The sequence below is a fragment of the Monodelphis domestica genome, chromosome 2, assembly GCF_027887165.1.
Source record: "Monodelphis domestica isolate mMonDom1 chromosome 2, mMonDom1.pri, whole genome shotgun sequence".
Taxonomy (NCBI): Eukaryota; Metazoa; Chordata; class Mammalia; order Didelphimorphia; family Didelphidae; genus Monodelphis; species Monodelphis domestica.
Genome location: NC_077228.1, coordinates 121894652 through 121922608, shown reverse-complemented (window position 1 = coordinate 121922608; position 27957 = coordinate 121894652). Strand labels below are relative to the sequence as shown.

Below are 27957 nucleotides of genomic sequence, written 5' to 3'. Positions count from 1 at the left end.
CCCTTTCAGCTCTAAATCTACAGTCCTATGAAGAGTGAAGACACATCTTAGTTAGCTAGGTGGTGTACTGGTTAGAGCAGTGGGCCTGAAGTTAGGAAGACCTGAGTTCAAATTTAGCATCAGATATTTACTGTGACCTTGGGCAAATCACTTAATCCCCATTACCTCAGTTTACTGAACTATAAAATGAGGATGATAATAATAATATCTACCTCCCAGAGCTCCCAGAGAGGGATCAAATAAGACAATATCTGACACATAGTAGGTACTATGTGTTTGACCGTAAACTTTATTAACTTGCCTGGTTGTTTTGAATTATTTTAAGTTTTGTTTTTTGTCTTTAATTTATCATAAGTTTTGTTTTTCTCTTGCTTTGAGGGTTTGGCTATTTTTTTCTTGTTTGATGCCTTCCACTTTCCCTGGGAGGGCGGCAACACACCCAGTTACAAGGCATTGCTCAGCTGCTGGCTATTGGTAGATGGGGACATCACTGAGCCCCCAAGGCCTCTGTTCAAAGAGGAGGTTGGGGATGGAGTGAGGGGCAGATGAGTTCTTCTCTATTAACACAGCTCCTGCTCTGTGGGTGTTGGTGGGAGAAATACCTGTGACCTCCAAGGGATGTGTTCTCCCACTGTGGATGATCTGCTTTGTGGATTATTAAAACACATTTTTTTAAAGAAAAAAATTGAGGGGGAAAAAGGAAAAAAAAGCAGAATTTGGAAAATCCTCATCTCAGTACAGAGCCATCCCACCGCCTTGGTCCCTGCCCCTCTGCTCCCTGAGAGGGAGCTGGCTAGAACAGTTACCTGGTTGCTGTTTTCAATAAAAGTAATAATAATTAAAAAAAGAAAAAAAAATGTAAATGTTAATTGTCATTATTATTGTTGCTGTTGTCATTAATGACATGAAGTGCGCGTGCCTTCCTTTAGCTTGTTAAATTAGATCATAATAGGACAGAATTAATGCCTTTGAATCAGGGTGAGAATTACTAATATTTTGTGCATAGCCATGAATTTAGGGATTGATACCAGTAATGTAATCAGGGCCCAAAGTACCATGAACTTTCTACTTTGTATTCTGGTTCATCAAAAAATAACAACTGGACTCAATTATAAAACCATCCAGGCAGTGCTCAATGCTACATAATCACCATTTACTTCAGTATAAAGTACTTATGCCAACGCCTCCCCTCTATCTTGCATCTTCCCTAATCCCTAAAGCAATGCTTTGCACACAGTAGGAGCATAACAGATTTTTGTCAAATGAATGAATCATTTATTCTGTCTTTTTGATTAGAACTGAACCGTGGATCTCAGCCTTATATAATGACCTCACTTCACTTCTTTTGAAATTATTTCAGAACCATTTATATATCAAGGTGCATTCCTTTTTGTGACTGGTTAGGTTAAACGCATTCTTCGCTGACAGAATATCTTTTTAAATATAAACTAATTGAAGTCAGGGACCATTTTACTTTTCTTTCTCTCTATTCCCCCAGGAATACAGAAGGAGCTTAATAAATGCTTTTTGATTAACTGGGAACATGAGAGGGTCTTACTTTCCAGTATGTGGCCTAGAACTCACTTAGAAGTTTAGGACTTTGTGTGTGGGGGAAGTGATTTAAATTATTGACATCATTAAATTAGATTATTCATTGAAATCCAATGGCTTCATCACCACCTACTTCCTATCACCTACTTAAAAAAAAATCTTATAGATATGTAGGACCCTTCCCCAGTTCTGCTGCATGAACTCTCTGGTGGTATATAATCTGTTCTTTTTTTGGAGCCTTCCTTTTGAAAGCAAAAACTCATCATTCAGGTAGGAACAGGTCCCCTGGGGCACAAGAAGAAGAATGGGAAAGTTGTTTTTGAATTTACTCTGGTAATAGTGATCATCTGCATTCTTTGGCTAGGGAGTTACAGATTTGGGGAGATTAAAATGCATTCCTTTATTCTACTGGCATTATAAACAATTACTCAGAGAGAATAAGAACGTGCCTTTTCTTGCCAAAAGAATCTAGAGAAACAGAAGATGGCAGGCTTGGAGGCTCAGAAGAGGCCACTCATGTTGGCAGCATTGAATGGGCTCTCAGTGGCTCGGGTACCAGGGCGTGAAGTTAGCCAAGATGATGCATCTAGAATGACAATGGATGACAGGGTAAGTGTTAAACTTGGACTTGATATGTTTCCTATCTGAGTTTCTTTTCACCATAATTTACACATTTTTAAAAATAATAAACATCTTTCCTTGTTACTTTGCTGATCATGTCAGATTTGTGTATTTTTACAACAAACTAATTCATTTATTTAAGAATGCCAGACTGGTGAAATTTTCATCTTTGTTCTCTATTTGTTACATTTGATTGGTACCCTAACATTGCCTTAATTTCTTTTTGATATTTGTCAAGAAGATGAAGTGCTATACTTGACGCAAAGGACCAGTCCCACTAGCTGTAAGACCTGTGAAATGAGGAGTTTGAACTGAATGATTTCTCTCATCTCTTCTATGATTTTTGATATTACCTGACATGTAAAAATGTGGCTCATTTTGGGAAACTTGCCATATAAAAATCCATATTTGCAAAATATGTAACAAAAAGGATAGATCACAGTATTCCTTTACTATGCAAACTTCCCTTAATACATTTAAAGTATAAATTGTTATACAGTCATTCACTTTGCCCACTGCACTTCAGGAAATCTTCTGATGCAAAAAGTGCTCTTATTTAAATGTAAAATTTGGGTTAAGCATTTGGTCATAGGCTAAATGTAAGTCAATGTGGTTATAAACATATTTTAAAAGATGAGTTTGTGTTTGAGCCATTTAAAAATGATAAAATTGAAAAGAATTAAATTTTTTGTCTTTTTGCAGTTTAGAACCCTGAAGAAGAAGCTGGAAGAGGGATTGGTTTTCACAGAATATGAGCAAATTCCAAAAAAGAAGCCAGATGGTGTTTTCACTACTGCCATACTCCCTGAAAATGCTGAGCGAAGCCGAATTCGAGAGGTGGTCCCCTATGAGGAAAATCGTGTTGGGCTGGTACCAACCAAAGAAAATAGCACAGGGTATATCAACGCCTCTCATATCAAGGTAAATGAGCAAATGTGTGGGGAGTTATTGCAAAGAAAGTCTCATGTGTTAAAGGAATAAAAGAATGAAGAAAAACTTGAAGGGTTCCCACTGTAATCCTTGGCTTTTTTCCCAAACCCTTAGGGGATATTTCTGAATGCCCATAATTTTCTTAGTAAACTGCAATGGTATGCCTATTACTGCAGAGGGAAAACAAACAAACAAACAAGTAATCTCAGCAAGAAATGAGAGTCAAGTACACATATTTGGGGTGTCCATTCACTGAAAATGTGTTAGACTTTTTTACATCTTATGTGATTACAACTGACTGAATTTATAGAAAAGATGTCAACAGGGTCATTTTTATTTTGTTATAATTTTATAAAACCTTTTTCATAAATCAAAAGTACATCAGAATCCAGTTTAAAATGGGTTGTGTTCTAAAAGTTCCTGCATACATAAATCATTTGTTTCTTGGAGAGTGAAGGAAGAACAGTCTGTAGAGAGTAATAATGATCAAAGATGAGCTGCAGATTTCTCTCATGGTTGCTGGAAGTGAAGTCCAGAGTTCCATTCTGGGGAGGAAGTTCTTGTTGGCCATGCCAGTTGTTGTTTTGTTACACCTGATTTCTGTTTGCCATGGTAAGTGGATTCCCGTACAACTTCTAGTAGCCAGGTTACCAGACATCAGACATTAGCAACATCTTTACTCTGTGCTCTCTTGTGCTTCTGGATGTTCCAAATCATACCAGTCCTAGGATCCATGGTATTCTTTCTATGACAGAGGATCTTAACTTTTTTTTTTTGTCATATGTACTCTTCTAGCAATCTGGTGAAGCTTATGGACTTCTCAGAATAATGTTTTTGAAAAATTAATAGTTGAAGGAAATGATACATTTCATTTAGAAGTTAGTAAAAATAAAAGATGTCATTTTTTTCTTTTCAAGTTCATGGGCCCCCTCAAATTTGTCCACAGAACCTGATCTAGGATAGGTTATACAGTACCTATCCCAGCATAGGTTGTTTTAGCAGCAAGAGGAAGAAGAGGAGTCTGTGGTCAAGGAGAAGGAGTCTCAGGATGGACAGAGGATGATCTAGGCAGAGCTTTGTTGAGTAGTTGCTGGTGTGAACATGGAAATAGCTATCCTAATCGACAATGCCTCTTTTATGGACTTAATTGGACCCCTTCCTGTACCTCTTGGTGCAGCTTTTCCTCCCACAATTCAGACTGTTCAATGGAGAAGACCATTATTATGTTGCCCATAAAAATGACCAGTGGCTTTTGCTTCTTGCTGATCCAGCTTGAACTGGCTGCACCTGGTACTGGGAATTTGGGAAGAGGATGGCTATGATTTGCCTGGTCTCAAGGGCCTCAGGCTGGAATTGGCAGAAATGCACAGACAGCTTCATCTAGCCCTGAAGCACATAGAGGTTGCACCATGTTAGAACTTTTCAAGACAGAGTTGTGACCTCTAGACACATTTCTGGATCAATCATTGTTGGGTCTTCACCCATATTTAGGGAGAAATGAGAACTCTGGAATCCACAGGACAAAAAGCCAAAGACATCTACTCTCAAAAAAAAATGCTTTATATTTTGAGCAATTTTTTCATGCTTATATGTGTATTTGTACCATGCAATAATTGCAACCATGCAATAAAAAATGGAACTATTTCTAATTCTGAAGATTCGCTTGAGTTAATCATTGTAAGGAGTGCATGTGTAGATTAGAGTGGGAATTCAAGCTCTGACTTAGATGGGATAAGTCAACTAATCATATCATTAGCTATGATATTATCCTATAGGTAGTATATGACATAAAGCAGGTTAATTTATTAAACTAGTTAGAATACTTTATATACTTTATCTTTTCCTTCTTTACTAATTGCTATGATGGGAATTCATATACATGCTTTAATGACAGTTGTAAAAAGCCGTGTATACATTTATGATAACAGTGAATCACAGTCTCTAGAAGTTTTTTGAGAGTATATTATTTGTCCTATATCCTTTTTGCTCCTTGGCCTTAACCTAGAGTAATATTGGCATGATCTTTTAAACTTCCACTAAGTTTTAAAGTACCTCCCAGAACTAGTTGTAGAATCAGTAGTACTCACTTTCTTTTGTGGTATAAAGAATGTTCTGTGACCTGATAGAGAGTTTTTGTATCTAAAGTTAACTACTCCCAGTTTCTTTATACTCATGTGCATTATCAGAAGAATCCTGGTAGGCAGAACAATGACCCCATTGTTCAGTTTGTCTATGGAGAGAAAAAGAGAATATCTTATTTAGTTACTATGTTCAATACAATAATCCATAGCAATTCTTTTTTTTTTAATCCATAGCAATTCTAAAGGTCTCATGATGAAAAATGGTATCCACCTCCAGAAATGAACTCTGAGTGCAGATTAAAACATATTTTTCACTTAAAAAAAAAAGAGAATATCTTAGGCTTGATTTATGGTGTCAAATTGATGATCCAAACAATCATTTTTAAATAGAGTAGATGAATGGACAATCTTTACAGACTAGCTGCTTGAAAGTTATATACACAGTATGTTGATACTTCCTACTGTTACATATGTCCTACTGTTATAGAGTATCATCTGCCATTTTCTATTATTTTTACTTTCTTTGGAAGGCAACTGTTACTGCTTCATCTGTGCCCAAAGAGATATTACTAGAGAAGCATTCCTTCCCTTTTCCAACCATTCTCTAAGAGACTCATTCATCATTTGTAGCCAGAGTGGACAGAGCATATATAAGAGATCCATAAAGTCTGCAAAAACATGTAGGCATGGTTTTGTAATATAGTTTTGTGTCCTGTCAGTATTCTCTGCCTTGGTTCCAAGTGAAGGCTAACAGAGTACAAACAGATGTTCATTTGTTTAGAAGGTAGAGTCATATCTGTGAAGTCTACCTTAGCTAGTACAGTATACGTGCATGTGTCCAATTCAGACTTGAATAACCTGCTATCATTGCATGAGAATGTGGTAAAATACTGTAGACAGAATCTTTTGGGAGTATTTATAGATCACATGAAACCATGTGCCAAAAAGGTTAATGTTGAAAAGCACAATTCAACAGAGAAGCCAAACTTTTAAATGTACATGAATTCTATTTCCCACAAATAATGGGGAAAATGCCATTAACAGCTTTGACTCTAACATGTCTAGATAATGAGAGGGCAATTTACAAGGTTTTGCTTAGTTAGAATCGTGTTAATGTGTTATTTCATGGAACATAAAAAAGTGGAATGGAAATCAATGGCAAACTCAAGCACAAAGTTCATTGCTTTCATGATAGGTTAAGGATCTGTATTGGTTTATGAGTTTAAATGAACTGGTCTGTAGATTTTCAGTTCAGTTTTGTGGCTCAGGGCATAGAGACTCCCTTCAAAGCATCCATTTGCCCCTCTTAGCATAGCCTCAAGCACTTTGGCCAATCCTTTTGTTTGTGGCTGTTTTCATGTGATATTTATAACTAGTGAACAGTGGCCATGAGCTAAATGTAACTATCCTTTCAAGATCCCTTCCAGCTGCATAAGGGTGATTTGTCTCAGTCCAAGATCACAAGCTCATCTTTTCTCATTTTGAAGGGCATAGGAGGTTGGGCTTGTGGGACTGTGATCAGAGTTTTAGAGAATGATGGAGTAGAGATCTGTGTGAATTTACAATATGCTTACCCACTGTAGGCATTCAGGGCAGCTGTTTTCACCTTCACAAAAGGTAGAAATGTTCCCTAAAACAATTTTTTAAAACCTAGGTATTCTTAATTTTGTTATACTTCTGAAAAAATGAAATATTTTTATTTTATTATTTTTATCATTTCAGATTACATGTTGATATAATTTTTAATATTTGTTTTCTGACATTTTGCAATCCATGTTCTCTTCCCCCCCCCCAATCCTTCTCAACAAGGCAGGTAATATAAGTTATATATGTATATGCATATATATTATCATAAAATACATAATACATATCATAAAATTCCATGTTCATAGTTTTGTGAAATAAGACACATAGGCTACACTAGAGAAAAAATCATAAAGGAAAGAAAATGAGGAATGATATGCCTTAATCTGCATTTGGATTCCATCTGTTACTTCTATGGTGGTGGATAGTCTTCTTCAAATCCCTTGAAGTTATCCTGGATCTTTGCCTTGGTGAAAATAGTTGTCATTCACAGTTGATCATTATCCATTATTGTTGTTACTGTATGCAACATTCTCCTGGTTCTACTCACTTCACCTTGTATCACTTCAGATAAGTCTTTCCAGGTTTTTTTGTGATGATCTTGTTTTTCATTTCTTATATCATAATAGTATTTCACCACATTCATATACCACAATCCCTTCAGTTTCTTGTTCTTTCCCAGCTGCTATAAATCTTTTTGTACAAGTAGGTCTTTTTTCCCCTATCTTCAGTCTCTTTGAGATAGATCTAGTAGTAGTATTGTTGTGTCAAAGAGTATATGCATGGTTTGATGGCCCTTTGAGCATGGTTCCAGAATGCTCTCCAGAATGGTTGCATCAGTTGACAGCTCCACTGTGCATGTGTCCAAATCCCCTCCAGCATTTATCATTTTCCCTTTTTTTTATGTTAGCTAGTCTGATAGGTGTGAGGTGGTAGTGCAGAGGTGTTTTAATTTACATTTCCCTAATAGATAGGGATTTGGAGCATTTTTTATATGACTAAAGATAGTTTTAATTTCTTCATCTGAGAATTGGCAATTCATATCCATTGACTACTTGTCAATTGGGGAGTACTTTGTACTCCTATAAATTTGCCTTAATTCTCTATATATCTGAGAAATGAGGCCTTTGTCAGAGATACTTCCTATATTTTCCCCCAGATTTGTTGTTTGCCTTTTAATCTTAGTTGCATTGATTTTATTTATGAAAAATACTTTTAATGAAATTCAAGTTATCTATTTTATATCTTGTAATATTCTTGTATATGTTATACATATTTTGTAATATTCTTTATATCTTATAATGTTAAATTCTTCCCTTATCCATAGGTCTGACAGGTAAATTAGTTTATGCTCCATTAATTTGTTGATGGCATCACCTTTTCTTTCTAAATCATGTATCTATTTTGATTTTACCTGGGTATATGGAGTGAGGTATTGGTCTATGCCTATTTTCTGCCATAGTGTTTCCCAGTTTTCCCAAAATCTTGGATCTTTGGGTTTGTCAAACACTAGGTTACTATGACAATTTACCACTCCATATTGATTACCTAATCTATTCCATTTGTCCACCACTATATTTCTTAGCCAGAACCAGATTTTTTTGGTTCATAATATAATATAGTTTGAAATCTAGTACAACTAAGCCAACTTCCTTTATATTTTTTCATTAATTCCCTATTGATAGTCTAGGTCTTTGTTCTTCCAGATGAATTGTATCATTTTTTCCTACCTCTATGAAATGATTGTTAGATAGTTTGATTGGCATGGCACTGATTAAGCAAATTAATTTAGGTAGAATTGTCATTGTTATTTTATTGGCTTGGCCTACTGTTGATTATTGATTCTCATATTGTTAATTAATGTTGGGATTTTCCCTTATTAAATCTGTTATGATTATTATTTATCATTATAATGTTATCTAATAAGATTATATACAGAGAATATACAGTTATATAGAGGCATAAAACAATATAAATTGAAGTTGGTTAGATTATCTTTTACAAGGGATGGGGAAGGGAGCCTGGAGTGCATTACAGGAACTGCCAAGCCAGCCACTGTCTGGGCTTTAGAACATGGAGTTTGGAAGAAGGAGGAAACTCAATGGTGAAGATGTGGGCACAGTGGGTGACTGCCATCTCCATGCAGTAGCAGTGGTAGATCTGCTGTTCCTCTGCTTCCTTGTCCATGTTGGAATTCTCCAGGTTGTTGTAGAAGTCCATGGACCCATACAGAGGTGGTGGCCCAGGAGTGTGTCATGGTGGTGAAGATCATAGTTGCTGAGAGTGTCTGGGCCTGACACAAACACAGGCCACCTCTGCCAGCCACTAATGGAAATGGTTCATGATGAATGGGTTTTCTTCACTCTGAGCCCAAAACTCACCCAAGAACCAAGTGGTGAGAAAACCAAAGAGTACTGCATCATTGACTTTGTTGTGGTTTTGGGGGACCCCAGTGCTGCAGGTCTCCCACAGCTCACTCTTCCATTGCTCCAGGGTCCAGGTGGAAACCCCCATATCCAGCAGTACCATAGAAAGGCCATCCTCAATCGCTGTTCATGGAATACAGAGCCTTCCGGGGTGCTAAGGTGGATGGCTCCTGAAGCTCTACCTCCTCACTCCTTGCTCTGTGTAGGGCCCCACCAGGTAGTAGCTGTCTCATTCATCTCCTGTCATCTTGGTTTTGGTCTGAAGCCCAGTGTAGAAGCCTCCTACCTTGTTGGCCACCTCAAAGAGCATGGCTTTATCCAGATCCAGCTCACTTTCTAGTCTTCCAGGTCAGGCATCGATGACATTGACAGATTGCAACCGAGTGGCATGACAATGGAGAGCAGGTCTTGAGGCCAATAGCACCTACCTTGCAGGGTTGTTGTGAAGTTCCAATGATGTCGTATTTGTAAAAAGTACCTAGAACAATTGACTAGGACAATAGATTGCCCTTTCTTTTTCCTGTCCCTTTTCTTCCCTCCCCTTCCATCTCTTTGTACCCTCTTCCCTTCCCCTCTCTTTGTCCTCCCCTCTTCTTCTCTCTCCTCTCCCTTTATTATCTGGCTTTGTTTTTGCCATTTTCATTAACATATATTTTTAATCTGGGGAATGAAGGATACATGGGATTAGTGTTAATGGTGTTCTCTCTGATTTTTAGGTGGCTGTTGCTGGAGAGGAATGGCATTATATAGCAACTCAAGGTCCACTTCCCCATACCTGCCATGACTTCTGGCAGATGGTATGGGAGCAAGGAGTGAATGTGATTGCCATGGTCACAGCAGAAGAGGTATGTGGAATGATGGTAAATAAATCCTTTTCCATGAGTACAGGTGACAATATCATATGATTGTTTTTGGAACCTCCCTCCCCCATCCTTGCTCATCACTTTCCTACAGATCCTGTTTGGATCAGAGGATCAGAGGAAAGGGTTGGAAGAGATTTTATTTATTCATTGTCTAGTACAAACCTCTCATTTTAGATATAAAGGATAGGAGGCCCTAGGAAGTAAAATCATCCAAGGTTGCTCAAGTATTAAATGAGAGAACTGAGATTTTCAACCCAAGTTCCACAGCTCTAAATTCAGCCTTTTTCCAACCCAACCACATTGCCTTCTTGGCATCCAATCATTTTTCTCATCTTTTCTCTTTAGGCTTAGTTGTTGTTTCACTCTAGAGATAATTTGCTCTTGCAGCTTCTCATCCTCTCTGTCTTTCCATTTTAAATTACTGCTTAGGTTTCTGTGAACCAAAGAGCAAAAAATAAACTTCATTTCAGCTTGATTTTTTTTTTGGCCAAACAAATCAATAATCTTTCCAATGGAATCTGAGAATCTCTGTTTTTTTTTTTTTTTTTGTTAAATGGACATATATTCCAACCCTGGGCCAGACTAGTTCCACATACCATTTTTCTTATCAGTTCAAAAGGGACCAGAAACCATTGTTCCTCTTTCTATTCCTTGAGGAGAGGAAAGATTCTTTTTGTTCTCCTGTCAAGTCCAACTGAGTTATTCTGTTGTCATTGGAGAATAATACCACCATCTCATCAGGCAGTCAACTTTGTGTTTTGCTCTTTAAGATGAAGAAGATAAAGGTTTCTTCTCTTGTCATCTGCACCAGTTTGCCAGCAGTTCTTTCCTTACCTTCCATCATATGTCATGTAAAGTTTTATAGGAGTCCTAGTAAATGTAAAGTGGTGTCATTTTCCTTTTTTCCATTTTAATATTGGCCATGTGCACTTATGGCCTCTCTTCTGACTGTCATAAATAGGTGAAGAGAAAATGGAATTAAAAGAGACTCTTTTTCTGGTTACTAGCCATTCAAAGTAGGTACACTGTTGATTAATTTGTAAGATCCTAGTATTAGAAGACACCTAAAGCAATGACTAAGCCTATTTCCAAGTCTACAGTCAAATCTTACTTCGTGACCATTTTGGAGAGAATGATTTGCCCTTTTCTTAAAATCTCAGGATCTGGGGACAGCTAAGTGGCTTATTGGATTGAAGGCCAGAAGTAGAATTGGGAGGTCCTCGGTTCAAATTTGACCTCAGATACTTCTTAATTGTGTGATAATGTACAAATCAATTAACTCATTACCTAGCCTTTATTGCTCTTTTGTCTTAGAACCAATACACATTATTGATTTTAATATGGAAGATAAGAGCTTAAAAAGCATCCTAAAATCTTAGCACTTCATTATATTCATAAATTGGATCCTAGAAATGATCTAATCCAACTTCCTTATTTTGTAGATGAGGAAACTGATAGCCAGAGATGAAATGATTTGTCAACAACAAATGGCAAAACTGGGACTAGAACTGAAGTTATCTGATCCCCTTTTCAACTCTCTTTTTACTAAAGCATGTTGACCAAATCAGAAAGTATTATTAATGTCTAACCCAAATCATACAGGCTAAAACTTAAACTCACACCTTTTTTTTTTTTAAATTCAAGTCACAGCTGAAATTAAGGGATCTTCTCATTTTTTATTTCCCTTTTTTACTGCTTTAATTTTTAAATAGGCCCTTCTTCCTGTATGCCTATGGTATCTAGGTTTTTTCACTGTGGGATGATCTTTTGATTTCTGAAGATTCTTTTAGTCACCATAATGTAGGCTGGGTATATAAGTGTTTTTAACAGTAAATGAGCTAGGAATGGATGATAATAAGATTATGGCCTTTTTGTTCTTCAGAAGAACAAAAATGCTTCATCAGAAGAACAGATATTCCTCAAAATGAATCTTGGAGAAGTAGAACCAACAGAAGTGTGAAGTAGTCCAGAATAGCATGGAGGGACAGCAATGCAGACCCATCTCACTGGGATAGGAGGAAAGAATACTGAACAAATGAAACTCAGACACAACATAATCCAAGTGGGATGGTAAAGAGCATAGCCAGCTTGGCTTGGTCCATCCCCAGCAGGAGAAGAACAGAAACAAACACAATGCAAAACAGGGAAAAAGAGAGGCACACAACCCCACCTAGTCCAACAACAGTAACAGAGGCCAGGTGAGACTCAGTGCAGGTCCCTTGGGCAGGAGTGGGAGGAATCCAAGTTGACATAGCACATAGGGCATCTGAACAGAACAGCTACAAAACTCCCCACAACTGACCATTGATGACTCCTCTATGAAGTGCTCAATCTGTGGCCAAGACAACTGAACAAAACCCAGTATAATAGATCATTATAAGAGATAACAGTATAAGCATATTATTATATTCTCCCCAACTCCTAAACAGAGCTAACCTTCAGCATGTTGACAAAATCAAGAGGAAAATAACCCCCAAACAAGCAAAAGATAGAAGAAAAAGCTTGGCATTAGAAAAATATTTCAGCAACAGAGATGAACAAAATGCAAGCTCAGTAAAGGACAACATACAAAAATCAAAATGTGTGAAATCTCAAAGAAAAATGTGAAAGAATGGAAATATCAAAATGAAATTCTGGTCTCCAAAAAAAGGATAAAAAACAAATAAGAGATTAAGAAGAAAAATTAGAAAAAAGATAGAAAAAATAAACAGTTTAGAACAAACATTTACTGAAGAAAATAGCTTCCTGAAAAGGAAATACAAAATCTAACACAGGAAAATAATCCTATAAGAAAGGAAATGCAAAGCCTTGAAGAAGAAAATGATTCCCTAATAATTGGAATGGAAGGCCAAATGGAAGCAAATGACTTCACAAGGTAGCAAAAATAAAAAAAATGTAAATAATGAAAAAACCTGAAATTTCTCACTGGAAAAACAACTAAGTAAATAAATGAATATTTAGTGAAATATAAATGGCCCAGATGAACAGAAGAAGAAATAGTCCCATTTCAGAAAAAGAAATTGGACAAGCCATCAATGAATTCCCTAGGAAAAAAAAGCCCCAATGACAGATGATTTCACTAGTAAATTCTACAAAACACTGAAAGAAAAATTAATTCCAATACTACATAAAATATTTGGGAAAAATAGTTGAAGAATCTGTCAAATTCCTTTTATGACACAAATTTGAATTTGAAACCCCAGGAAGAGGGAAAAACAGATAAACAAAACTTGATACCAATAACCTTAATGAATATATGCAAATTTTTAATACAAAATACTAGCAAAGAGAGTGCATAAATACAACTCAATGATTATATCCTGATCAGATGAGTTTTATACTAGGAGTGCAGGGATGGTTCAATATTAGGAAAACTATCAGCATAATTGACCATATCAATAACAAAGCCAACAGAAATTATATGATTATCTTAATAGATATAGAAAAAGCTTTTGACAAAAGCTCATTCCTATATAACATACTAGAGAACACTGGAATAAATGGAACATTCCTCAAAATGATGATATCTCTGTAAAATCATCAGAAGCATTATCTCTAATGGAGATAAGCTAGAAGCTTTCCCAATAAGATCAGGAGTAAAGCAAGGATGCCCATTATCACCACTACTATTCAATATTGTATGAGAAATGTTTAGTGATAATAAAGGAAAAAATTGAAGAAATTAAAATAGGCACTGAGGAATTAAAGCTATCACTCATTGCTGATGTTATGATGTTTTCTTAGAGAATCAAATCCCAAAATAATTAAGACAATTAACAATTTTAGCAAAATTGCAAAATATAAAATAAATCATTAGCATTTTGTTATATTACTAATTAAGATCAACTGTAAGAGATAGAAAGAGTAATACAATTTAAAGTAACTATAGACAAAATAAAATACCTGGGAGTCTTATCTGCCAAAACAAACCTAGAAACTATATAACCAGAACTACAGAACACTTTTCACACAAAGTCAGAGCTAAACAATTTGCAAAAACATGAATTGCTTATGGGTAGGTCAAGCCAATATAATAACAATGACAATTCTACCTAAATTAATTTATTTAGTGCCATATCATTTGGACTATCCCCAAAATTATTTCATAGAGCTGGAAGAAATAATAACATAATTCATCTGAAGAACAAAAGTCCCAGATTATCAAGGGAATTAATGAAAAAAAATAAAGGAAGATGACTTCGCTCTACTAGATTTCAAACTGTATTATAAAGTGATGACCATCAAAACTATCTGGTTCTGACTAAGGAATAGAGTGGTGAACCAGTGGAATAATTAGGCATTCAATATGCAGTGGTAAATTATCATAGTAACCTTGTGTTTGACAAACCCCCAAAACTAAGCTTTTGGAGGAAGAACACTATTTGACAAAAACTACTGGGAAAATTGGTAAATGTTACAGCAGAAAGTAGGCATAGACCAACATCTCAGTCCATAAACCAAATAATGTCAAAATGGATATATGATTTAGGGAAAAAAGGGTGATACCATTAACAAATTAGGGAAACCCAAATTAATTTTTCTGTCTGACCTATTGATAAAAGAATTATGTACAAAGAAGACATAGAGAACATTATGAGATATAAAATAGATAACTTGGACAACATTAAATTTAAAAGGTTTTACACAAACAAAATCAATGAAATGAAGATTAAAAGGCAGACAACAAACTGGGGAAAAATTTATGGCAAGTATCTTTGACAAAGGCTTCATTTTTCTAATATATAGAGGACCGAGTCAACTTGAGAGAATATAAAACAATCTTCAACTGACATGATCAACAGATATGAACAGGCAATTCTGAGATGAAGAAATTAAAACTATCTTTAGTCATTTGAAAAAATGCTCCAAATCAATGTCGATTAGAGAAATGCAAATTAAAACAACTGAACTACCACCTCCCACCTATCAGACTGGCTAACGTGACAAAAAAGGAAAATGATCAATATTGGAGGGGATGTGAAAAAAACGGGACACAAACATTGTTGGTAGAGTTGTAAACTAATGCAATCATTCTGGAGTGCAATCTAGAATGATGCCCAAGGCCATCAAAATGTACATGCCCTTTGAGCTAGAGACAAAGCATGCACTAATAGGTCTGTATCCCAAAGAGTTAAAAAGTGGAGTAAATGGACCTATCTTATAAAAATATTTATAGCAGCTCTTTTTGTTGTGACAAAGATGTGGTAGTTGAAAGGATTTCCATCAGTTTGGGATGGCTGTACAAGTTGGGGTATATTATTGTAGTGTAATATCATTGTGCTATAAGAAATGACAAACAAGAAGCTCACAAAAAATAAAAAAAAACCCTGGAAAGACTTATATGAAATAATGCAAATTTAAGTGACCAGAACTAGGAGAATTTTTACACAGGAACAGCAATAGTGTATGATGATCAACTATGAATGACTAAACTATTTTCATCAAGGTAAGGATACAGGACAACTCCACATGACTCACGATGAAAAAGGCTATCCACTATCATAGAAATAACAGATGGAGTCCAAATGCAGATTGGAGCATACCATTTTTCATTTTATTTCCTCCATAAATTTTTCTTTAGTGCAAGCAATATATGTCTTGTTTAGCCACATGATGAACATGGAAATATGAATTATATGATAACACATGTATAATCTATGTCATATTGCTTACCTTCTTAGGGAGGGGAGAGGGATAGGAGGAAGGAAAAGGGCATAGATTATAAAATTTCAGATGATTATTAAAAATTATCTTGAAAAATATTTAAAAATATAAGATTATGGCCATAGGATTTCCTCCATACTGGAAATGCTATCAGAGGGGATATTTAGTAGACACTACTGATCTTGGAGTACAACTTAATAATTATATTTTACTAGGTTGGTAAATCATAAGTTCTTAATATGGATGTATCTCACTTTATGGAACACGTTTTGCTTGAGTTCTGCCCGTTGCATTTTAACAAAATCTTATCCCATTTCACCTGTTCCAGGGAATGCTATACTTCATTTAAAAGAACCCTGCTGAGAATCTTCTTGTAAAGCCAGAAATATTTCTGTATAACAAATAACTGCTACCTTTCTTTAAAAAATCTAATCAATAAATTTTGAATGCTTTTTTAAAAAAATAAGCAAAATCAATTGCAATTAATTTTTAAGTTGCTTTGGTTTGGTGCCCAAACCAGTGAAACTAACTTGTAGTTTTTTTGAAGTATGTTGCTTTTGAATATTCACTCAAGGAAAATACCCAGGATGGAATGATTAGATATATCTAAGATTTTCAGTTGTATTATTCACCAGGGAATTTATGGAAGATTATTGTAGATAAGCAAGTTGTTCTTGAGTTTTATCATCTGGAAGACTACTTTAATATTCTATCTCGTGGAAAGTAATGAAAGAGTTTTTAAAAAATGTTCAATGTTATATTTGTTTGTGTAATGATTATTGCTTTTAGCTAGATCTTATGGAGAATTCACATTGTGCTAGACACTGTACCAGGTTACTTATTCATAGAGAATCCATTCTTCTCTTTTGAGCATTATATTAGTGTCCTAAGAGGGAGAAATCTGATATCAACCACCTTTTCTCCCTGAGACCTCTAATATAGATAGCATTTTTCTTTGTGATTCATAAATGCATTTATCATGTAATACTGCCTATTATAATGATCTGCTTTTAAGTCATAACTTCTAAGGAGTTGTAAGCTCTGCAAGAGCAGATACTGTCTGAAGTTTCTATCAAACCTTCCCCTTCCTACCATAGTACTGTATACACTACATGCTTAATGTTTCTTGAATTGAATCCATTTTCATTTTGCTTTTTGTGTACGTGTGTGTATATGTATGTGTGTGTGTATGTATGATTTAGGAAAGCGGAAGAACCAAGAGCCATCGGTACTGGCCCAAACTGGGCTCTAAGCACAGCTCAGCCACCTATGGCAAGTTCAAGGTGACCACAAAGTTCCGAACTGATTCTGGTTGCTATGCTACCACAGGTCTGAAGGTCAAGCATCTTTTGTCTGGGCAGGAGAGGACAGTGTGGCACTTGCAATATACTGACTGGCCAGATCATGGTTGTCCAGAGGATGTCCAAGGCTTTTTATGTAAGTTCTCTCACAAATGCAATTTCCTAAAGTGCTATGCCATTTGAAGATGAGCCCCAAAATGAAGAGAGTTTTGTCACTGAAGCACAATGGGAATCAAGGCTACAGTGTTAACAGAACAATTTTCTTAAGTGAAAAGTCATTTTCAATTTTGCAAACTATAGTTTGTTCTCACAGGTTAATTTCCACCCCTATCCCCTGTTAGTTCCGATATGCTCAGTCACAGAGACTATAGGCATAAACCCTTTCCATCTATTCCTTAGCTCTAAGTTTCTATCCCCTTTTAACTCTCTCCCTTCCACTGTGGCATTTGGATTCCTCCTTTCACTGTTAATAATCTCCCTTTCTTTCATCCTGAAGCTTTTCCATCTCCGTCCCTGCCTTTCTCCCCCAAAACTAGGTCTTCCTAGTACTGAGGCAGGACAGCAGCCATTCACAGGACCCATCCTACTGCTAATTAACACCAGACCTTTGACCAGTTCTGTTTCCTCCTTGTTCTGGTTCATCCCTTCTTAGTCAGCCTTGTATCTCCTTCATTCCAGAGCTGCTCATGTTAGTGTTAGCTTGATCAGGGATAGCCAGTCAACCTTAGAACTATTGCAGCTAAGGGATATACTAACTTTCATTTCCCCAGGAGCAGGTATATGATCTCTTTTTGCTCTTTTTCATAGTGCTTTCATTAAAGCAAATCTGGTTCTTTTAAAAAGATTTTGCCCCTTCAATAACTGTTAAAACTGCTTTCTCCTTCTGCAATCTTACAGAACTTATAGGAAGAATCTCCATCCTCTTTGTTTCCCAATGACAGTTTGGCCCCCGTAGATCAACAATCTTTGAATTTCATACCATCTGATTATTCTTCCATCCTCCTGATCTTTGCTGTTCTCATTTCTCCAACACCCAAGACAGCCTTCCAATTCACTCAATAACTTTCTCGTGTGTTTGTGATAAAGAATAATTCAAAATATGAAAGGATTCTCTAGATGTTTATTAGTAACTCTTCTCCAGCTCCCTAGGAAGAGAAAAGGGAACACAGCTTCCTTGAGTGTCAGGAGGTTTTGATTCAACACCCGAAAACCAAAAGCAAATTCCTGACAAAGAAATGAGAGAGAATAGGAAAACAATCATTTGTTCTTTATGGTTGGGACTTTCACCTACCTAAAGAAGCAGAGGATCTGGAATGAACCTTTAGGATTATTTAGAAGTGGAAGCTGTAGAAACAGTTTCTCTGGCTTTTAAGGTGAATAATAGATAATAGTTTTCCTAGAGTAATTTAAATATTGCCCTTGCAAGAAAAGGGAAGAAACAGATCATTTCTATTATTTTTTAATTAAGTTTTTTTAAAAATGAACTTAAATACCAAAAAGGACATTTTTATTCATACTGTGTAATTAGAATTTTGTACCCCAGGACTATGTTTCCCAGAATCCCACTTCGTCCTCACGTTACATACTTACGTTTTGGAAGGTAAAGTTTCTATAACCTCTCCCTCTCTGGCTTTTCTCCTGCTATCGTGGTTGGGGAAACTTCTCTTCACTCAGGCTTTACTTTTTAAAAATTTCTTTTTATTTCCTCTACTTCAGGTGACTATTAAATATGATGTTTGGGGTTATTGGATATTAATTTTAATATTACATTTCAATAGAACAAAAAAAGAAGATTCTCTATGAGACTTTGAATTTCCATTTCATAACATGCACTTCAAAAAATATAAGGGGGCGGGGTTGCAACTGTGTGGCTAAGTGGATTGAGAGCCAGGCCTAGAGATAGGTCTCAGATACTTCCTAGCTGGGTGACCCTGGGCAAGTCACTTAACCCCCATTGCTTAGCCCTTTCTTTTCTTCTGCCTTGGAACTAATACACAGTGTTGATTCTAAAATGGCAGGTAAAAGTTTAAAAAATAGTTTTTAATATATGTGTATATGTGTGTGTGTATGATATAACTTCTATGTATTATCTTCACAACTGTTTTGCTTGCATGTGCTTCCTTCTCTTCTTCACATTTGAAAAAACAATGTTTCATTGGCCCTTTTAATTTTTGGCATGCTAACCTTTTCTTCCCCTTCTGAATCTTATTAAAACTGAAAGAAGAAAAAAAGGAAGACTTTTGTAACAATTAAGTCTAGTTAAGTAAAACAAATTCATAGAATGTCTAGGTCTAAAAATGTATATCTCTTTCTGAACTTTATGTTCATCACCTACTTCTCTCAGGAAGGTGGGGCTTCATTCCAGGTCTCTTGAAACATCCTTGATCTTTGCTTTGATCAGAACCTCTTTTTTTGTAGAAATTGTTCTCCTGGTTCTGCTCACTTCCCTCTTTATTAGTTCATTCTATTTAGGATCACTTGAAATGATATCCATATTCTTATGAAATGATAATATTTAATCACATATATCACAATTTATTCAGTCATTTCCCAATTGTGTAAGAGGCAGCCTAAGGCATCCCCTTAGATTCTAGTTTTCTTTATTCTCTTTTCCTTTCTACCCCCATTTCAGGATCAGGAAGATTTGTTTAGCTTTCAGCTATCCTTTCCCTTAAGGAAGTATTGTCCTTCTTAATGCCATGGCACACATTCCCCTCCTCTACTTCCTGCATCTTTCCCTGTTAAATTTTATGTATTTCTATACTAGCCTTTGTTTGTATGTGTGTGGTTCACCATTCTTTGTCTATTTCAGAGAAGTGGAGTCCCTCCAGTGCCCACATCCCTCATTCCTTGCTCCATATTTGAATATTTTTCTTTTCATGCTCTTCAGTTATGAGACCTAGTAGATTCCATTGCCTTCTTCCTCTTTTCTGCATTTAGTAAGTCACCTTTGTAATAAACTTCCTTCTGTTTCCTGTTTCCCAATTATCAGAATAGAACCAATCTGCTCCAAGAGCCCCATTTTTCTTGTTTAATTCCCTAAGAGCCCTTTAAAGGTATTAAGGTTCTGAAGGAATGCTTTTTTCCTTCTATCTGCCTGAAAATGTTAGAATGACTTCACCATTCATCTCTTGCCATTTGCTCAAATACATTTGCTTTTCTAGATTTCTATGAACTTTGGGGTTTGTATTTAAAGTTTCTGCTTAGAAATTCTTTATTCCACTAAAGGTCTACCCTCCCATTATTAGTATATTGTTTTATAATTATATTTGTTATATCATATATGAATAAATTATGTATTCTTAGGTTTCCTTTCATTTTAAGTTGCAGCTGCCAAGTGATCCATAGTGATCCTGATTATACTTTCTATTGAATTGTGTCTTTCTGGATCCTTATAGCATTTTTTTTTTCCTTTTTTATAGGAGAGCTTTACATATTAGCTATGATAGTCTTAATATTTGTGTTTTTGGAATTCCTCTCAGGAGGTGATGGACAGATTCTTTCTATTTTCACTTTGCCTCTCAATTTCAAAAAGATCTGGAACATCAATGATTCCTTAAAATGTAGTGCATTGGCCTTTGTGATTTTCAGGGAATCAAATAATTTTTAAATTATGTCTCCTAGATCTGTTCTCAAAGTCACTTGATTTTGATACCAAATGATTTATATTGTCTTCTTCATTTTTTTCCAGTTTTTTTTATTCTTTTCTAATATTTCTTGCTGCTTCATATTGACATTATTTCTGTTTGGTCAATTCTAGTTTTCAGGGAGTTGATTACTTGAGTAGGGATTACCACATTTCTCTTAAAAGCTATTCTCTTTCTAGTTCTTTCCTCCAGAGCTTTTATTTCTTTTTCATTTCATTTTTTAATCTCTTTCTTGCTTCAATTCTGACACATAGACTTGTAATTCTCATGGATACTCCTTTTCCATGGTAGAATTAGGGGCCAGGGTTGGCCTGCTTCACTTTTCCCTGGGCTACTTCCTGTTTTTCCAAAGAAATCTGCCTTTTGTACAGATAATCTGTTGTTGTGAACATTATCATCTAGGTGAGAAGGTCTTATGGTTAGTTCCCAGAACAGCTCTTAGTGTCCTATTACCCTTTTCCTCCCTTCTTCCTTTCTTTGACTTCTTCACAAATTAAAAAAAGAATAAAGAAAAGGGGGGGGGAGGGTGGGGCATGCCTAAAATCAATTATCTTGGAAGTGGACTAGAGCACAAGGAAATGTTTTATTCCAGAAGTTAATTGAAAAATCTAATTAAATCTGCAGACAAATTTGGATGTTGTCTTGTGTCATTCTATGAATATTATGTAATCTAGTGTGTTTCTTTTATTTTACTTTAACTGCTGAGAAACTTAGGGCTAAACTCAGTCTCTAATAGAAATAATTAGCTTATCTCAAATGCCTGCTAACACTATGTATTCCTCTTAACTGGTTTATCCTATTGGTTTAAATTTTATTAATCCCATCTTACACTGTTTAAAATTTTGTAAACCACATACAATCTTTCTGGAAGCAGATGTTTTAAAATAGGTGTTCTTAGATTTTAATCTAGTTTTTTGAATAGGTAAAAATGATGGATTCTTTTAGCTGACAATATGTTTAATAAATATTTAAATTTAATTAAATGAGCTTAGAACTCTCCACTACTTTACTCATTTTTCCTTTGATTTTATGTTTTACATTTTGTAATATGAATGAAATGATTTACTGAGATGCAATAAGTACTTTTCCTGACTGTAATTACTATAACATCTGACTTGAGACTGACCTTTACCATATTGAGTAAAGTGAGACTTCTAGATAACACATGGTTTTCAGTTACTTATTCCCTTCTTGTTCTCATGACTCATTTTGTTATTTGCTAGTCCCACATATCTTTATAATATTGGTCTTTCTGTCTTAAACAGTAGTAAATATGGGTATCAGGCTAGACATTGGACAGAACACTATACAACTATTCTGCCAAGTAGAATATGGAATAGGATACAGTTTGAAGAGGGGAAAAACAGGACACATGTTGTCTCTAGATGGGAAGCTAATCTTAAGTCATTTAATTTGGTACCCCTGTCATAGCAGAATGAAAACCATAGTGAACACTGGGTCCAAAAAAAGTCTATTTAATCTCCATTTTATAACCAAAAAATGAAGTCAAGTCTCAGTTGACATTCAGGCTCATTCTACAAGGGAAGGGAAGAAAGGGGCAGATGGATGCTCTCTTTCCCCAGAAATTGGCTTTGACAGGCAAGAGTTTCAAGGGGACTTTGCTGTTGTTCTGATCCCAGTCTGTTAATAGCAGGAATTGCTGTAAGTAATGTCTAGAATCATCTGCTTATGGGACTTGGGGATTTGCAGAAGGGAAAAACCAGAATTTAATTTTTTAAAAAGAACTATTTAATTTAAAGGACCAAACTCTCCCATGGACTAATTGACTCCCAGCTGGTACTTTCTGGATCCAAGACTGCACAGTGGGTACTGGCCAAATAATTAGTGTCTTGTAAGAACTGTAAATTATTGTCACTTAAAAGAAAAAAATGACTATGAATTTTTCAACCTTTATATGAAACCATGTAGGGTTTTGCAACATGATTTGCATTTTGTCTTACAGCATATTTGGAGGAGATACAGTCAGTGCGTCGCCATACCAACAGCATGTTGGATAATACCAAGAATTGCAACCCTCCGATTGTAGTTCACTGCAGTGCTGGTGTGGGGAGAACAGGGGTGGTTATTCTCACTGAACTAATGATATGCTGCTTGGAGCACAATGAAGTAAGTTGGTTTGTATTCCATGTGACTGTTTTATCTTAGGAAGATAAGTCTATGTGATGGAAAAATGTCATTTTGTCAAAAATTAGTCTATACAAATTAGTTTGGGAATAACAATGTTTTACTTTCCTCCTTTTCCACCCACTCTTCCCCAAATTCTAATTTGTTTCCAGTCTGTCAGACTAAGGTTTCCTGATAAAGTAACTTTACTAATCTGGACCAAAATTCCCAAATTATTAAATGAGGAAGTTGGACTCAAATGAGACTCCTTAATCATTTTTGTGTCATGAAGGCAAATTAGATAGAATACCAGACTTGGAGTCAGGAAGAACTGAGTTTTTCAGCCTCAAACACCAGATAATGTGGGCCTGAACAAAGTTAGCTCTTGCCTTGATTTCCTTCTCTGTAAAATGATGATGATAATAACATCTACCTTCCAGGGTTATTATGGGTTTAATATGAGATAATATCTGCAAAGCATTTTGTAAGTCTTAAAGCTTTATAGAAATACTGATTGTTATCCATTCTGTTTATTATTATGGATCTCTTTGGTAGCTTATTGAAACCATGGGCCTTCTTAGAATAGTGGTTTTAAATGGTCAAAACAAAACATAGCATTACAAAAGAAAACAATTGTACTGAAATGAAGTTTTCCTTATTTGTAAAATTGTGATAATATAATCTATCCAACTTACTGACAAAGATTCTTGTGACAATCAGATAGACTAAAATCTATGGAAACCCCTAAAAGTGTCAAGTACACACATTCAAGGGGTGATAGAGAAATAAAACATCGGAACTGGGCATTTAAAAATTTTCATTTTATTTTATTTCTGCTTTAAGAATCTTGTACTTTTTTGAGACTCTAGTTTTATTGTGGGATGTTTTTATAATGTATTATTTTTATTGTATCTTTTGAAGTGTTTTCTCCACATTAATTCTGACTTTTTTCAGATATTGACTCAGAAGAATAGAAACTTTGAAAAAAACCTCATTTGTTAACCCAATTCCCACACATCCCTATGCTGGTCATAATGGAGATGCCTTTATGAGCATATGTTTCTTTTTCCAGTATTAAACCTTTTTTAAAAACAGGCAAATTTGCTGTATTGTAGGATTGCTGTTCACTGGTTTTATGATAGCCCATCCCAAGGACTCATTATACAGAGATGTGTCTTCCTCTCCACTTGCTGGAATAGTCTGCTGCTTTGGATCTTCATTCCACTTAGTTTTTATCTTTCATGTCCATAGTCTATTATTCCATTATAGCTATAAGATAGAGGGACTACATGCAAAGAATTCCCACTTCCTATATTCTATGAACTTTCAACCTTGCTTATATGAGATCAGCAAAATCTGAAGTATAAATGTAATAATAGAATCTTCCTAGAAACAAAGTAGGTTGCCATTGATTGAGGAATAGCTTGACAAATTTCAGTACATAAATATAATGAAATAGCACTGTGCTATAAGAAATAGCAAACATGGGAAGCTAAAGGAATGCAAAATGAAGTAAGCAGAGACAGAAAAACAATACACACTGTGACTACAGTTATTTAAATGGAAAGAACAATATTCACAAAATAATTGAAAATTAATGATGCAGAATTACAAGGAACAAAGTTTGGCCTAAAAGAAAAGACACGAGAAGACACCTCCTTGCCATCCCCTTTACATAGATGGTGGGTGGTAATTAATACTTTGTGGTTGTAAAATGTCTAGTGTAAGTTTAAACTTTAGCAATTTGAAAAATTTATGGGATAAAAGGAAGTTTTGTTTTAAGTGGGAAAGCAAAAGACACAACTTTTGTCAGAATGTGAATTATAGTTTAATAATTATTTTGCTAAAACTATAATTTGAATTTCACTTTGAATAATATCTCAAGAAAGGTATTTATATTGAAACCTGGAAATTCAGACACTGTTCTGTTAAACATTATGAACACTAGGTATGACTATTCAAAAGCATGTAAATAACTAGTCTCTGAAAGGTCTATGAAATATAATATAGATGAAAAATGGTTGAAAAATTTCCACCCATCTCTTTTTGTAAAAATGCATTCTTTAAAAAGAGAAGAGAATAGCCTCTTCATGTGGCATGGGGGACAAGCTAACTGACCACAGATTTTATCACCTCCTTCTGTTTTTCTCCCTACATTAAATTTCTTGCTTGACTCTCTTCTTTGCCATTCACTGCCACCTTCATAGTGGCTTTGTTGAAGGAAAAAATGTGGCCACCCAAATCCAAATACAGCTGTAACTAGTTAGGTAAAATGGTGAAATCACTATAGATGTGGATGTTTTTTTATGTGTCTGTAGCTCATAACTGGTGGGAAAGTACAGGATAATCCACAAGAGAAAGAAAGGCATATTTGGATGCTCCTCCTTTTTTCTGCTTTGTTGTATTCCTTTCATCTCCCCATTTCTACACCTCCCTCTATCCCTCTATTGCGTTCAACTTGAGGAGCAGTGTTTAGTCGGCTTTTCCTAACATGAAAGGTTGTTCTGTTCTGGGCTCTTTGGAGAGCCATCAAAGCCCGAGCCATGATGATGTGATGACACAAGGGCTCATTGATCTCCAGATGTCATTGGCCCAGTAGAATGCAAACAATGAATGTCAAAGCCAGGACAAGACTGAATGATGGGCTTGGCTACTAGGGCTTGGCTTTGACTCATTTTTGTGTGCTTGGCTCAACCAAGCACTCTATGCTGTGGCTGAGCATAACTTAATTTCTAAGCACGTAGTTTGTGTGCCAGAATATTCTTTGGTTGAACTTAGCAAAGCCAAAGAGAACTTCTGTCTTCTTTGATAGCCAAAGGTGATGTGATGACTCATTATTTTTCTCTTTTCTTTGCACTACATACAAAGAGCACCCATAGAGATGAGATATCATTTGTTCCTTTCTTCATCATAATCAGTTGTTTAGGAAAATATCCTAATTTTGTTGTGATTCTGTGGTTGGGCATGACTAATTGAATTTGGGCCCCATTAATTTTTTAGAACAAATTTTATTGATATTATTGTTTTTACATGGCTTAAATTTCCCTTATAACAAATATTTTTTAAGAAAAAGAAGTAGAGAAAAAGATAACAAAAGTAATCAATGCATTGAAAAAAATCTGGAAATGAGTACAGTGTTCCATACCTATAGACTTCCCACCTCTGCAAAGGATTGGGGGAGATGTCTTCTCATATTTATTCTTTGGTGTCAGAACCTATTCTTTTGCAAAAAAAAAAAAAGAAGAAGAAATTCTTAGTTATTTTCTATGTCTCCCTGTCCATTTCTTTTTTCTCCCTGTTTCCCAGAGACCCATAGGTTTTCATTCCTTGGACTTTGCCAGGTTAAAGTACAATCGGTGGTTCCAATATCAGAAAACTAGATTCCCTGGTGTCCAGACAGATTTCAAAGCCTATTCAGTCCAACCTCTGCCATTCTCATTATAAGGAGCCTTTAGTGCCATTAGATGAAAAAAAAATCTCAGTATTCCCAAATGTGCTTTGCTTAGAATTTGTTCTGTCAATTTTATGAAGATGCTTTTTTACCATAGGAACTGTTTTCTTTTTTTTTTTTAATACTCTCACTTTCTGTCTTAGAGTCAATGCTGTGTATTAGTAAGGACTAAGCAATGAGGGTTAAGTGACTTGCCCAGGGTTGCACAGCTGGGAAATATCTGAAGACAGATTTGAATCTAGGACCTCCTATCTCAACACCAGGTTCTCAAACCACTAAGCCATCTAATTGCACCCCAGTCCCCAGTTTTCTTTTACATTTTCTTATCATGAATGAGATGATTGAAACCATTGAGCTAAAAGCTTATCTATGAGGGTTTAATAAATTTTAGAAGTTGTAGCAGCATGTGGTATGAGGATCGCTGGATTTGGAGTCAGGATTCAGCCAGAGATTCAAATTCTGGCTCTGCTACTTACTCCCTGCTTGGGTTTGGGCAAGTCAGTTACTCTTCCTGGACCTGTTTCCTTTTCTATAAAATTAAGGTTATTTTATATGATATCAGTTCCAGCTCTAATTCTCTGATCCTATGAATAACTTTTCCCTTTGCTCTATAATCTTGTTTTCTCATGCTTTCATTTATCTGAATTCTGCCAGTAACATTTTAATGTCCAATCTATTTTTGTCAGGAAATGTCAGTCCTTTATTTTGCAAGATATTCTCTTAATTGAATAGATTCAACTGGCTCTCCTTCCCAGATAGGCTAAATTTTCACTCAGCAAATGACAGATATCTTGAACTTAATGTATTTGAAACTTTTTGCCTCCTGTTTGGAGGGAAGTGGGGAGGAGTCACCAACAAGACTGAGCTGCCGCCCTGGGTAGCACAGTAGATTGAGTTGACAGACTTGAAGCAGAGAGGTCCTGGGGTCAAATGTATCTGTGTGACCCTCAGGAAGTCACTTAACCCCATTTGCCTAGCCCTTATTATTCTTCTACCTTAGAATCTGTATTTAGAATAGGTTCTAAGTCAGAAGGTGAGGTGTTTTTTTTTTAATGTCAGCTGCCTCAGTTGATCCTTTTACTAAACCTTCCCCTTAGAGTTGGGGACAGTCATGGACAGATGCCATGGAGATCTCCCTTAGGAAGTGGTATCACCTGGTCAAAGAATTAGAGCTACTATAATCATCCATGCCATGAGCCAGTTAAGTCTTGTGGAATAGACTTGCAGAATGGCAGAGCCGGAAGTGATTTTAAAGACTGACTTTCAAAATCTAAAGACTTCTTCCTTTTTGCAAATGACTTTGCAAAAGACTAAGGACTCTTGAGAGATTGAATAACTTGCCCAAGTTCCTGCAGCTATTAAGTTTCAGAGCCCAGACTCCAGCCCATGGCTCCATGCTTTTCTGCTACACAGCATCCTTCAATGCCCCTTCAGTGGAATCTGATAAATTACTACTGAGTAAATTCTTATATCTTTTGTTGCTTTCGGGGAAATTGAAATTAGAGAACTTAATGTTAATTGAGTCTTTAGGATTCCCAAGTGGCACAGTGGACAGAGCACTAGACCTGGAGTGAGGAAGACCTGAGTTTAGATTTGGCCTCAGACCCTACCTGGGAAACCCTGGGCAAGGCACTTAACCCTATTTACCTCAGTTTCCTCATCTGTAAAGATGAGCTGCAGAAGGAAATGGCAAATCACTTCAGTCTCTTTGCCA

At 35.8% G+C, this 27957-nt stretch overlaps 1 protein-coding gene across 4 annotated transcripts in view; it reads left to right on the top strand.

Moving 5' to 3' along the window:
- The window catches only part of PTPN14 (protein tyrosine phosphatase non-receptor type 14), a 279017-nt gene that overhangs the window by 239265 nt on the left and 11795 nt on the right, over positions 1-27957 (top strand). For all 4 annotated transcript variants that reach the window (XM_007481388.3, XM_007481385.3, XM_007481387.3 and 1 more), the window contains 5 exons: positions 2017-2160; positions 2875-3093; positions 9910-10038; positions 16923-17157; positions 22632-22795. In XM_007481388.3, the coding sequence (XP_007481450.2) occupies positions 2017-2160; positions 2875-3093; positions 9910-10038; positions 16923-17157; positions 22632-22795 (891 nt within the window). The remainder of the gene's footprint in view (positions 1-2016; positions 2161-2874; positions 3094-9909; positions 10039-16922; positions 17158-22631; positions 22796-27957) is intronic.